We start from the raw sequence: 13,024 nt of genomic DNA on the forward strand, positions 1-13,024 counted from the left end.
TGTAGACTGTTTTGCCACGTAGCCTCTAAAGTACATAGTGTTCATACAGTCAAACTACCTTCAATGCAATAATACCAAACCTAGTGAAGCAAATCCCCATGTTGCCAGGTCACATTTATTAGAGTGAATCTTAATAAATTACATGACCTAAGGGAAAGTGATAATTAATGTCAAACTCTCAAACAATATTAATTACTGAATGCGTTTGACAGCCGATTGATCAACCATCTATTTTAGTTTTTACCTAAAACTAACCACGAACAATTCAGCAATAGTAACTCACCAACTGGTAGAGCAAGCCATGAGTAGACCTAACCCAATTCATCAATTTTCACGCATAAAACTGACTTGATAGTATTTTATATGGCTGCCGGCAAGTCTTTTACTAATAGGTGCTATTACAGTAAGTCCATCTGTTTTGCCTACATTAGAAGTTGCGACTATTGGAAGCGATTTGCTAAATACTAACTACGATAAAACGCTTCCTCAGGACCACTTCAGACAGACAATTCAGACAATATAAACTGAAGAAAAGTCTAACACTTCGTATAATATTTTTGAAATCCTTATCAATCTATTAACAACCTTTGAAACAATGTCATGACTAAGAAAATATCAGATCAATTTGTAACTCACCACTCCTATGATTTGTAACGTCCTCTCCTAATATTAAACACCTGACCTGATGCACTCTTATTGAAATTCCACGTGTACCACTTGATCAACTCAGCCACCATACCTGTTTCAGATAGTGCATTATTACCAAAGTCATCCCTGTACTTCATCAACTGCAATTTACTCCCTTTTACTAAATCTTGCGAGGTGCATTTCAGCAATATCGTTACAGAAGCTTTTATTTGCAACTTAATGTCACAACACAAGTATCAAACTTTTTTCAAGATCTCATCCAATATTCTATTGGCGTTTTGGGGTGTGCCTTCCTTGCATAGTGCGTCCATGATGGTGGCATATGTAATCATATCAGGCCCATAACCTCTGTCTTTCATCTGTTCGAATAATTTTATTGCCTCCTTCAGGTTACCCACTCTGCAGAGTCCATTCATCAATGTGGCGTATGTGATAATATCAGGGCTCTGACCCTGGCCTTGCATCTCATAGAAGATCTGGTGAGCTTCGTCTATCCTATTATGCTTGCAAAGCCCGTGTATTAATGTGCTATAACTAACTAGATCAGGCCTGCAACCTTTCTCTGGCATCTCTCGAAGAAGTTCCCCTGCCTTCTCCAGATTACCCACTCTGCAAAATCCATTTATAAGTGTACTGTATGTGATTTCATTAGGTGGATTGCCTATTTTCACCATAACATCTAATAACCCGAGAGCTTCCTGAAGCTTGCCTTCTTTGCCAAGACCATCAATAACAGTGTTGTATGTGATAACATTTGGATTGCACCCTTTGTTTAGCATCTCATGAAGCACTCTGGTGACCTCCTGCCATTTCCTTTCCTTACATAAACCATTGATAAGTGCATTGTATGAGACAAGGTTAGGGCAAATGTTTCTGCTAGACATTTCATAGAAAAGCTTCTTTGCCTCATCCAACTTGCCTTTATTACATAAACCATGAATAAGAGAGCTGTATGTGACAATATTGGGGCATATGTTCCTCTCTGACATTTCAGAGAAGAGCTTCGTTGCCTTATCCAACTTGCCTTCCTTACATAAACCATCAATAAGCGCACTGTACGTGACCACATCAGGGGATATGTTTTTGTCAGGCATTTCAGAGAAGAACTTCATCGCCTCGGCCAACTTGCCTTCCTTACATAAACCATCAATAAACACATTGCATGCGAGAGCATCATGGGATATGTTTTTCTCAGTCATTTCAGAGTAGAGCATCCTCGCCTCAGCCAACTTGCCTTCCTTACATAAACCATCAATAAGCGCACTGTACGTGACCACATTAGGGGATATGTTTTTGTCAGGCATTTCAGAGAAGAACTTCATCGCCTCGGCCAACTTGCCTTCCTTACATAAACCATCAATAAGCGCATTGCACGTGACCACATCAGGGGATATGTTTTTGGCAGACATTTCAGAGTAGAACTTCCTCGCCTCAGCCAACTTGCCTTCCTTACATAAACCATCAATAAGCACACTGTATGTTACAACATCAGGGCATATGTTTCTCTCAGACATTTCATAGAAGAGCTCCCACGCCTCATCCAACTTGCCTTCTTTACATAAACCGTTAATAAGTATACTGTATGTAATAACATTGGGATTACAATACTGTATGCAATAGTTTCTTGACTTCTTGGAGCTTACTTTCTTTGCATAGCCGATCCATGAACGAGTTAAATGTGGATGTGTCAGGCTTATGGCCCTTTTGCAGCATAACAGCTAACAACCCGAACGCTTCGTGGGATTTACCGGTCTTGCAGAGCCCGCATATTAGGGTATTATAAGTAAAAATATCAGGAACTTGTCGTTTGATAATCATTTGGTTGAAAAGCTTGACAGATTCCTCGATTCTGAATTTCCTGCAAAGCCCTTTGATGACGGTATTGAAGGTTACAACATCTGCAACATACCCATGTTCTCCCATTCCTTCAAACACTTTCAATGCATAATCCATTTTACCTGTTTCACAATGACAATTGATGATAATGTTCAAAGTTATGAGATCTGGAATAATGTCGCCTTCAATCATAAGTTTGTAAACAGACAACACTGACTCATGTTGATTCAGTCGAAGTAGGCTACTTAACAAGACATTGCAGGTGCTTAGAGAGGGGATGGATGTAGATTTAGGCGAAAGCAGGTGCTTGAAGGTGTCCAGTGCCTCTTGAAGTCTGTTGGTGCGACAGAGTGTTTTAATGCGCGTGTCTGCAGGGACGCTCAAAGTGCGGAAGGAAAGTCGATGAATGGAGATGTTGTTGTTGCAGCGGGGGAGCATTGCGTTCCTCGTGGTAGTGGCCCCCATGTTGAGCGAGCAGAAATGTGTTCGTGTGACAGCAGCTACTTCTGTGAGTTGAGAGTGCAAAGCGAGAGTAAATTGAGAAATGAAATAATTTTATCTCCGTGAAACCCTAATTTATGTGAGTGGAAAGAAAATTGAAATTTTCTGTATCGAGGAATATGTTCCCATGGGAAAGGAGTCAGCACCGTTTCGCTTCAAAATGTTAGGTGAAACAAATGTGACAGGCACGAGATAATCAAAATGAATTGTTTTGGATTGTGTTATGGTTTTTAGTCTATTATTTTTATAAGTCAGTTGGTTAGTTTAGAGGATGTATAGGTGTAAGTTTTATAAGTTAGGTTGATGTATAGTAATTCAGTTTAGAGATGATGTAGGTGTATTGTAAGAAAGTTTGTCAATATTTTTACATGAGAGTTTAATATATTAAAATTTATATCAATATGTTTAATTTATAATATTGAATTTATATTAATATGTCCAATTTATAATATGTAAAAATTGATTAATAAACATTTACATGTTACATGTAAGAGATATTGTAGTTATAGTTTTTGAGTCTAGTTTTATAAGTCAGGTTTTCAGTTTAGAGGATGTATAGATGTAGTTTAGTATAGTAATTCAGTTTAGAAATGAAGTATAGTTGTAATGTGTTACATGTAAGAGATATTGTAGTTATAGTTTTCGAGTCTAGATGTAGTTTAGTATAGTAATTCAGTTTAGAAATGAAGTATAGTTGTAATGTGTTACATGTAAGAGATATTGTAGTTATAGTTTTTGAGTCTAGTTTTATAAGTCAGTTGTTCAGTTTAGAGGATGTATAGATGTAGTTTAGTATAGTAATTCAGTTTAGAAATGAAGTATAGTTGTAATGTAAGACTGCTAATGTCTACGAAGGCATACATACGCTACCCCCCTCTGGTTTTGAACCGGTGACCTCTTAGGAGGAAACACATGCTCTTAACCATTAGGCCCACTCAAGCTGTAAACTAAAACATTTTGACTTAGCGAGATTACATAAAAATAGAAATTAAACTAAAAAATTAATAATTAATAATTAAACCAACCTAGATCTAACTTAACTTTGAATCTATCTCTGGAGGTGCAAACCTTTCTTCACTCAGAGAAGACATTTGTGTAGAATTTTCTCTACAAATCAGCTAGCTCACTGATATCATGTAGAAATTTCACCTACAGATCAAACTGATATATGCAATGTACTAAAGCGTAATACTAGATCTACATCTACCATAAATTTTGTGGAAGCTAATCAACCATGAGCAACATCAAGCATGAACACATATAACTGATAAGAAGGAATCAATCACACATAACACAGAATATGTCACTAGGGAAAGCACCAACATAAAACCCCAACATTGTATTATCAATCAAGTGGAAATCCTCAACAACATACAAAAAGAATCAGCTCAAAAGCTATCCTGCTCTCTCTGTACTCTGATGATGTAGATCATAGACTCCCTAGGCCTCAATATATAAGCCACAAGTCCTTCAATCCCTTATTTCCTTGCGCAATTTTGATTGGGGTCCAATTACAAAACATATGTGAATTGGCCCTAGATCATGCCTGTTGTCAACCTCAGGTCCAACTACGCAATCCTTGAGGACACTAGTTCCTCCTGCATGCAAGGAATATTCACTAGGAAGATCCAAGCAACTGATAGTACATTGTCCCTCATCTGATTTTAACTGGGTCTCTGTCTGAACTGACATGCATCAGTTATCCATGAGAGAATACTCAGTTATCTGAAAAAGCAGTAGTCACATGCATGCAAGCATTAACTAACTGTATCTCATTAATTTAACAACTTGTTAAATTAATCTAACTGAACTTGACTAAGTCAACTGATCCTCTCAATATAGAACTCATCCTTAATTCCTCAATCAGTGGAGCAAACCAATGACACATTCCCCATTCAGTGGAGAAATAATTGCATGTTCTCACAAAGACTTCAAGTTTGTTTTTCCTTAACTAATTAACTCATGGAGAATTAATTAATTAATATTCCAAACTGTTGGTAATACCAAATTCGAATTTACTTTCTATAGATAGACCAGGGACTGCTATAAATAGGAAGGGACCCATAAATTCTATTTTTAGAAGATGTTATTTTTAGTAGTTTCATCTCTCACCCAAGGTGGCCAAAATGCTCATTGGCCAAACTGTTATTTTTAGAAGTTTTGTTTTTAGTAGTTCCATTTTTAGCACTTTCTAAATTTAGCATTTCTTGTTGCACACTTTTCAACACTCCCTCTCAACAAGAAAGGTTTCCTCTCGAACCCGATCCTGTAACTCTGGAATGTTCTGCATGCAACACATCTACCAAGTGCAGTTGTTCCAGCAACACTTGGAACAAAAAAACTCCCAACTGACCACTCTGTTGGGCTAGAAACATACTTTGATGTTGAAGCTCTACCTGCTACTGACAAGTGCTCCCTCTCTGACCTCTGCGCTACTGCAACATCTCTATGCATCTCACATTGTTGCACCCTTCTCTGTGCTAACCTGCACTGTGCAACACACTTGTGCCTCTCGCATTGCTGCAGCCTGCATGCTCTGTGCTGTCCTAGGATTCCCTGCACTGTAGCTCTCTCTGCCGCTCCATCTGCATCTATCTCTACCCAATCAGTCAGTTCCTGCTACTCCACATCAGGGCTCCCATAGAAAGGTCTCATCCAAGAGGTTGGGTACCTCAAGGATCTTGCCCCTCCTCCTTGGGACGATCACTCTATATTGCCCCACCTCCTACCTGCAGGTATGGCTGCATGTGATCCCTCTGCCCACCTAGCTCGAAGTTTCCCCCTACTGGAGGTCTCTGCATGAGTAGAGGTCTCTACTCAATCTCCTCTCAGTTTCCCTTGTTGTGGCTGCTCCACAACCAACTGAAGCTGCTACACCAATCGTGACTCCTCCATAATCGTCTGAGACTTCTTCTGGTGCTGCATGTTGAGAGGTAATATACCCTTTGTCTCAACCACCAAGTCTCCATCAGTTGCCTTGCTGCTCAAGGCTTTGCATGAGTCTTGAACCTCAAGAGCATATAGGTTCCTGACCGGTGAACTGATCTGCTTCACCTGTCTAGTGATGATGTGTCTAAGGAAAACCTTTCCCTTACTAAAGACTACATCATAGCCTCTGTCTTCCGGCATTGCAATTGACACCAAGTTTCTCTTCAGTCCTGGTACATACTTGACATCGGTCAAGGTAAGGCGAGCTCCATGCTCCCTCTAAAAAATAACCGTGCCTACACCTGAGACACTATACTTCTCATCATTACCCATCGCCATGAGCATTTGGAGATCTTTCTCCTCCAAAGTACTAAACAAACTCTTGTCGCCGGTCATGTGGAAAGAAGCTCCACTGTCAAGAAACCAACCACTTCCTACCATGGATGAAACCATCCATGCGAAGAGTGTGAAATCCAACTCAAACTATGAAGCAAGTGCCTCACCTTCAAATCCTTCCCTGGATCCCTTCTTGGATTTCCTCTGTGGACAATTTGCAGCATAATGGCCTACCTCATGACAACAAAAGCATCGCAGTTTCAATTTGTCAACCTTCTTCCCGCCATTGGAAGAACCGGATTTGGAAAGAGAAACCTTCTCCTTCCCCTTCTTTGCCTTACTTGCTAAGACACAGTTTTCCTCATCCTCCATGGATGAAGAACCGTCTCTAGTGCTCCATCCGATCTCCTCTTGCATCAAATCCGACCATAGTCGTTCCCAATCTGGCAGTTTCTCCCTTCCATTAACCGAGTCCTGGTAGCTATGCCAGATCTTAGGAAGGCCAAGGAGTGCTAGACTCACCATATCATCATTAGCTCTCACGACCCCTACACTTGCAAGCTCATCCCTGCATGTGATGAGCTTGGTCAGATACATAGAGATCATCTCATCCTTTTCACATTTGATCTTTCGAAGTTTGTCCTTCAATGCCAGCTTCCTCTGATCACTACTATTCTGATATAAATCTTTCAATGTTTTCCACATTGCAAATGGAGTCTCCTTCCCATGGAGGCTCGAGACAATATGATCTCGCACTCCCTCCAATAGAATTCTCCTAGCTCTAGGCACACACTTCTTCCATTCCGCCAGTTGAGTAGCATCAGTAGGCTTAAGGACTTCTTGATCAATGAAGTCCTTAAGGTCGTTATCTTCCAATACTGCCTCCATGCGATCCTTCCAAGCTATATAGTTTGAGATGCCATCAAGGGCATACTCAAGCCTCAAACCATAGAACACCATCGATGAAATAGATGTGATAAGAACTTGAGATCTATATCCTGAATAATAAACTTCGAATTCCTTCTTGTATATTGTTCTTGCTTGATCAACTGTCCTCTGATACCATGTAGAATTTTCTCTACAAATCAGCTAGCTCACTGATATCATATAGAAATTTCACCTGTAGATCAAACTGATATATGTAATGTACTAAAGCATAATACTAGATCTACATCTACCATAAACTTTGGGGAAGCTAATCAACCATGAGAAACATCAAGCATGGACAATATAATTGATAAGAAGGAATCAATCACACATAACACAGAATATATCACTAGGGAAAGCACCAACATAAAACCCCAACACTGTATTATCAATCAAGTGGAAATCCTCAACAACATACAAAAAGAATCAACTCAAAATCTATCCTGCTCTCTCTGTACTATGATGATGTACATCATAGACTCCCTAGGCCTCAATATATAGGCCACAAGTCCTCCAATCCCCTATTTCCTTGCACAATTTTGATTGGGGTCCAATTACAAAACATATGTGAATTGGCCCCAGATCATACCCGTTGTCAACCTCAGGTCCAACTACGCAATCCTTGAGGACACTAGTTCCTCTTGCATGCAAGGAATATTCACTAGGAAGATCCAAGCATCTGATAGTACATTGTCCCTCATCTGATCTCAACTGGGTCTCTGTCTGAACTAACATGCATCAGTTATCCATGAGAGAATACTCAGTTATTTGAAAAAGCAGTAGTCACATGCATGCGAGCATTAACTAACTGTATCTCATTAATTTAACAACTTGTTAAATTAATCTAACTGAACTTGACTAAGTCAACTAATCCTCTCAATATAGTACTCATCCTTAATTCTTCAATTAGTGGAGAAAATCAATGACACATTCCCCAATCAGTGGAGAAATAATTGCATGTTCTCATAAAGACTTCAAGTTTGCTTTTCCTTAACTAATTAACTCATGGAGAATTAATTAATTAATATTCCAAACTGCTGGTAAGACCAAATTCAAATCTACTTCCTATAGATAGCCCAGGGACTGATATAAATAGGAAGGGACTTAGAAATGCTATTTTTAGAAGATGATATTTTTAGCAGTTTCACCTCTCACCCAAGGTGGCAAAAATGTTGATCGGCCAAACTGCGATTTTTAGAAGTGTTATTTTTAGCAGTTCCATTTTTAGCACTTTCTAAATTTAGCATTTCTTGTTTCACACTTTTCAACACTCCCTCTCAACAAGAAAGGCTTCCTCTCGAACCCGATCCTATAACTCTGGAATGTTCTGCATGCAACACATCTACCAAGTGCGGTTGCTCCAGCAACACTTGGAACAAAAACACTCCCAACTGACCACTCTGTTGGGCTAGAGACATACTTTGATGTTGAAGCTCTACCTGTTGCTGACAAGTGCTCCCGCTTTGACCTCTACGCTACTGCAACATCTCCATGCATCTCACATCGTTGCACCCTTCTCTGTGCTACCCTGCACTGTGCAACACACTTGTGCCTCTCGCATTGTTGTAGCCTGCATGCTCTGTGTTGTCTTGGGATTCCCTTCACTGTAGCTCTGTCTGCCACTCCATCCGCATCTATCTCTAGCCAATCAATCAGTTCCTGCTACTCCACATCGGGGCTCCCGTAGCAGGGTCTCATCCAAGAGGTTGGGTACCTCAAGGATACTGCCCCTCCTCCTTGGGATGATCACTCTATATCACCCCACCTCCTACCTGGAAGTATGGCTGCATGTGATCCCTCTGCCCACTTGGCTCAAAGTTTCCCCCCCCTGGAGGTCTCTGCATGAGTCGATGTCTCTACTCGATCTCCTCTCAGTTTCCCTTGTTGTGGCTGCTCCACAACTGCCTGAAGCTACTGCACCAATCGTGGCTCCTCCATAATCGTCTGAAACTTCTTCTGGTGCTGCATGTTGAGAGGTAATATACCCTCCCTCTCAACCACCAAGTCTCCATTAGTTACCTTGCTGCTCAAGGCTTTGCATGAATTTTGAACCTCAAGAGGCTACAGGTTCTTGACCCTTGAACCGATCTGCTTCACCTATCTAGTGATGATGTGTCTAAGGAAAACCTTTCCCTTACTAAAGACTACATCATAGCCTATGTCTTCTAGCATCACAATCGACACCAAGTTTCTCTTCAGTCCTGGTACATACTTGACATCGGTCAAGGTAAGGCGAGCTCCATGCTCCCTCTGAGAAATAACCGTGCCTACACCTGAGACACTATACTTATCATCATTACCCATCACCATGAGTATCTGGAGATCTTTCTCCTCCAAAGTATTGAACAAACTCTTGTTGCCGGCCATGTGGAAAGAAGCTCCACTATCAAGAAACCAACCACTTCCCACCATGGATGAAACCATGCATGAGAAGAGTGTGAAATCTAACTCAAACTGTGAAGCAAGTGCCTCACTTTCAGATCCTTCCCGGATCCCTTCTCGGATTTCCTCTATGGACAATTTGCAGCATAATGGCCCACCTCATGACAACGAAAGCATCACACTTTTGATTTGTCAACCTTCTTCCCACCATTGGAAGAACTAGATTCAGAAAGAGAAACCTTCTCCTTCCCCTTCTTTGCCTTACTCGCTAAGGCACAGTTCTCCTCATCCTCCATGGATGAAGAACCGTCTCTGGTGCTCCGTCTGATCTCCTCTTGCATCAAATCTGACCATAGTCGTTCCCAATCTGGCAGTTTCTCCCTTCCATTAACCGAGTCTTGGTAGCTATGCCAGCTCTTAGGAAGGCCAAGGAGTGCTAGACTCACCATATCATCATCAGCTGTCACGACCCCTACACTTGCAAGCTCATCCCTGCATGTGATGAGCTTGGTCAAATACATAGAGATCGTCTCATCCTTTTCACACTTGATCTTTCGAAGTTTGTCCTTCAGTGCCAGCTTCCTCTGATCACTGCTATTCTGATATAAATCTTTCAATGTTTTCCACATTGCAAATGGAGTCTCCTTCCCATGGAGGCTCGAGACAATGTGATCTCACACTCCCTCCAAGATAGCAAAAAAATAGAATGAAGGGTAGTATAAGCAAAACATGTATGTTCGAAACCACAAGCATGACCAAGGTTACTATGCACGTTGTAATGAACATAACCCCAACAACTGCAACCCCTGCACCACCAAATACCTAAAATTATCCTTGGAAACTCAAAAGAATCCATAAAAACTACCAAATTCTGTTGTCAGATATAAATTTGGATATTCTTACCATGTGCATTACCAATTTGTGTTCCATCCCAGAATCCTACGATAATTGCAATGTAGATAACCATGAGAACATAGTTAACTTCAGGTGAATAGATTTGACCCTCGTAATTTTGGGAGGTATGCACAATCTTCACTCGAGGGAAGCAGCTAAGAGCCATGGACTATTTTATGATTGAGAATGTTGTTGTAATCAATGCTTTACTGGCTACAATGGCTGCTAAAGTGGCAACAATGAACATTGACCAATACACAGGCTATGGTATTTCTTTGTAAAATGTAGAGCCTATGTCCCCTGGGTTTTTTATCAAATAAGCCGCTTGTCTCGTATATGTGTTAAGTAGAGATGGGTAAACCAACACACAGGATGAAGCACACAGGTATGATGAAATACTAATAATTTTGTCCTTGACATATAGCTTGGACCTAGATTGATTTCCTGTTGAAAAGGCCCAAGTCTGCAAACATGGCCTCGGCACCTGGATCCAGTCAAAACAAAGAACTGATGTTAGTGTTTCTATTTGTATAGCTTTAGCATAAATAATTGGGATGAAGTTATGAATTGTGTTTGAGAAAATCATTGGTATGGATTTATCAATTGAGTTAGAAAACAGTTCCAAGTATACTATATGATAAAATGAGACACATATCATCAATCAATACCTGTTATACATAAGACTACACCTCCAAGCATCACCCATCCTTATTAGTGATATTCATGAAAGTAATAGTATATATAATATGGGTTGAATGCCTTGAATGCTCCAGGATAATATTTCACAATATTATACTGTCCTATCATGATGTTGGTCACGAACCAGGCAATCATTATGGGTGAGAACATGAAGCTAACTTTACTTGTACCGAGTTTTTGAAAAAGGAACAGTAGTAACAGGATAAAAAATGACACGAGTACAACAACGCCTGCATGAGTTAACATACGAAAACATAAATTATGTCAGGAAGTGGGATGCCATAATTCACATTATACACACAGATGATATCATGTTTATGATAGGGAGCTGCATCCCTCCTTCAAATAAACTAACCCATACTGAAAAACTTGATTACATCCCAATATACTCATGGAAGCCAAGCTAATAGTGTCTACTTCGCATTCTTGTATCATCTTACCTTGGCTCATGTTACTGTTCCTTGACTGAATTCCTTGCATAGCTGGCAACACTGCAGGATTAAAAAAGGCATCATAATTTGGAACAAAATCAACATGTGTGATGGATCATTGTAATTTTAATTAAAAATTCTATCAATTTTATTAAAATACCTCAAACATGTTTTATAATTTTAATTAAAAATTCTATTAATTTTATTAAAATACTTCAATTTTGTCTGTGATTCATTATCAGTAAAACTACCGTGAAGGTTTGTGAGTTTTTGAAAGCCAAAAATAGGCACCATTGAATTTTATTTGGATCACGATTAGTTACAATGAACAATTATTTGTGCAATAATTTGTATGTTAGGGTTTTGCAGTATGTTGACAGTAAGAATATATTTAATTTGTATGTTAGGGTTTTCCAGTATGTTGAAAACAAGAATATATTTAACACCACTATGCATGCAGCAATTCTTATGTTATGAGCTTTGAAATCATTAAATGTCATTAAATGTTTGATACTATTAGCTGTCATCTTTGCAACAATTGAAAAATGGGCGTCATGATGATAGGTACTTTTTTAATAAGTATTTGTGATAAATATAATTATCTTTTTCCTGAAACCATGTATCAGTCATCTAGAAATTTAAATTTAGAAAATTTGATATACAACTTAATGTATAATATTATTCTTTTTTGAACTTATTAATATTTCTCTACTCTCATCTCTGGTAACTTTGGCAAAGACACCATTTTCAACTTTGACAAAGACACCATGGGCAGGTAAATCCATTTTCTACAAACAGCCCTGCACCATGTTTTTCGCCTTTATTACTCTATGAAATCGACACTCTCATTCAATGGGAGGACTGATGAGTATTGGAATACTGAACTGGCGCTGCCAGATGCCGAGCAGTCCAGTGGTGAAAGGTCGATGCATGATGGTGATCTCATAGCTTTAATTGAGAAGATAAAAAATATGGATGATAATAACCTCAATTCAGAAGAAACTAACATTGTAGTTCAGCTCGAGGAAAAGATAAGGATCAATTGTGTCATAAAGTTTCTAGAAGAAGAAATCGGATTAAAGGAAAAAATAGAAAATAAAATTAGGTCTACAGGATGAAAAATCAGACGGGTTCAGATAAGCAAAGAAAATTAACTGCATAACTGAATTCAGATAAGAAGGGCAAATTAATTGCATAACTGCATTTTGAAGCACAGCATGGTGACATATTTAAATATATCTGATGTTGAGTAAAAAAATATTTAATTGAGCCAAAAAGCTCATTCTAGAACATAGTTTGAAAGCTATATATAGGTATGTTTATGCTTGGAATTGAGATGTGTCTTTCCTATTTATTCTGCTAGCCATCGGCATTATGGCCTTTGTCTGCACCACCACAACACAAAAAATATTTCAATCCAAATCTTTCTTTACAAATTACAA

At 39.2% G+C, this 13,024-nt stretch overlaps 1 protein-coding gene across 1 annotated transcript in view; it reads right to left on the bottom strand.

The window, feature by feature from the left end:
• Positions 1 to 2,949, bottom strand: part of LOC149242696 (uncharacterized) — a 150,408-nt gene extending 147,459 nt beyond the window's left edge. Inside the window, exons 1-3 of the mRNA XM_089370950.1 lie at positions 2,449 to 2,949; positions 891 to 2,366; positions 683 to 788 (exon numbers count right to left, since the gene is read on the bottom strand). Of these exons, the coding sequence (XP_089227076.1) occupies positions 683 to 788; positions 891 to 2,366; positions 2,449 to 2,949 (2,083 nt within the window). The remainder of the gene's footprint in view (positions 1 to 682; positions 789 to 890; positions 2,367 to 2,448) is intronic.
• Between the last annotated feature and the right edge of the window lie 10,075 nt (positions 2,950 to 13,024).

This window comes from Pinus tabuliformis, chromosome 8 (genome assembly GCF_031772625.1).
Source record: "Pinus tabuliformis cultivar Carrire ecotype Pingquan chromosome 8, CPIR1, whole genome shotgun sequence".
Lineage (NCBI taxonomy): Eukaryota > Viridiplantae > Streptophyta > Pinopsida > Pinales > Pinaceae > Pinus > Pinus tabuliformis.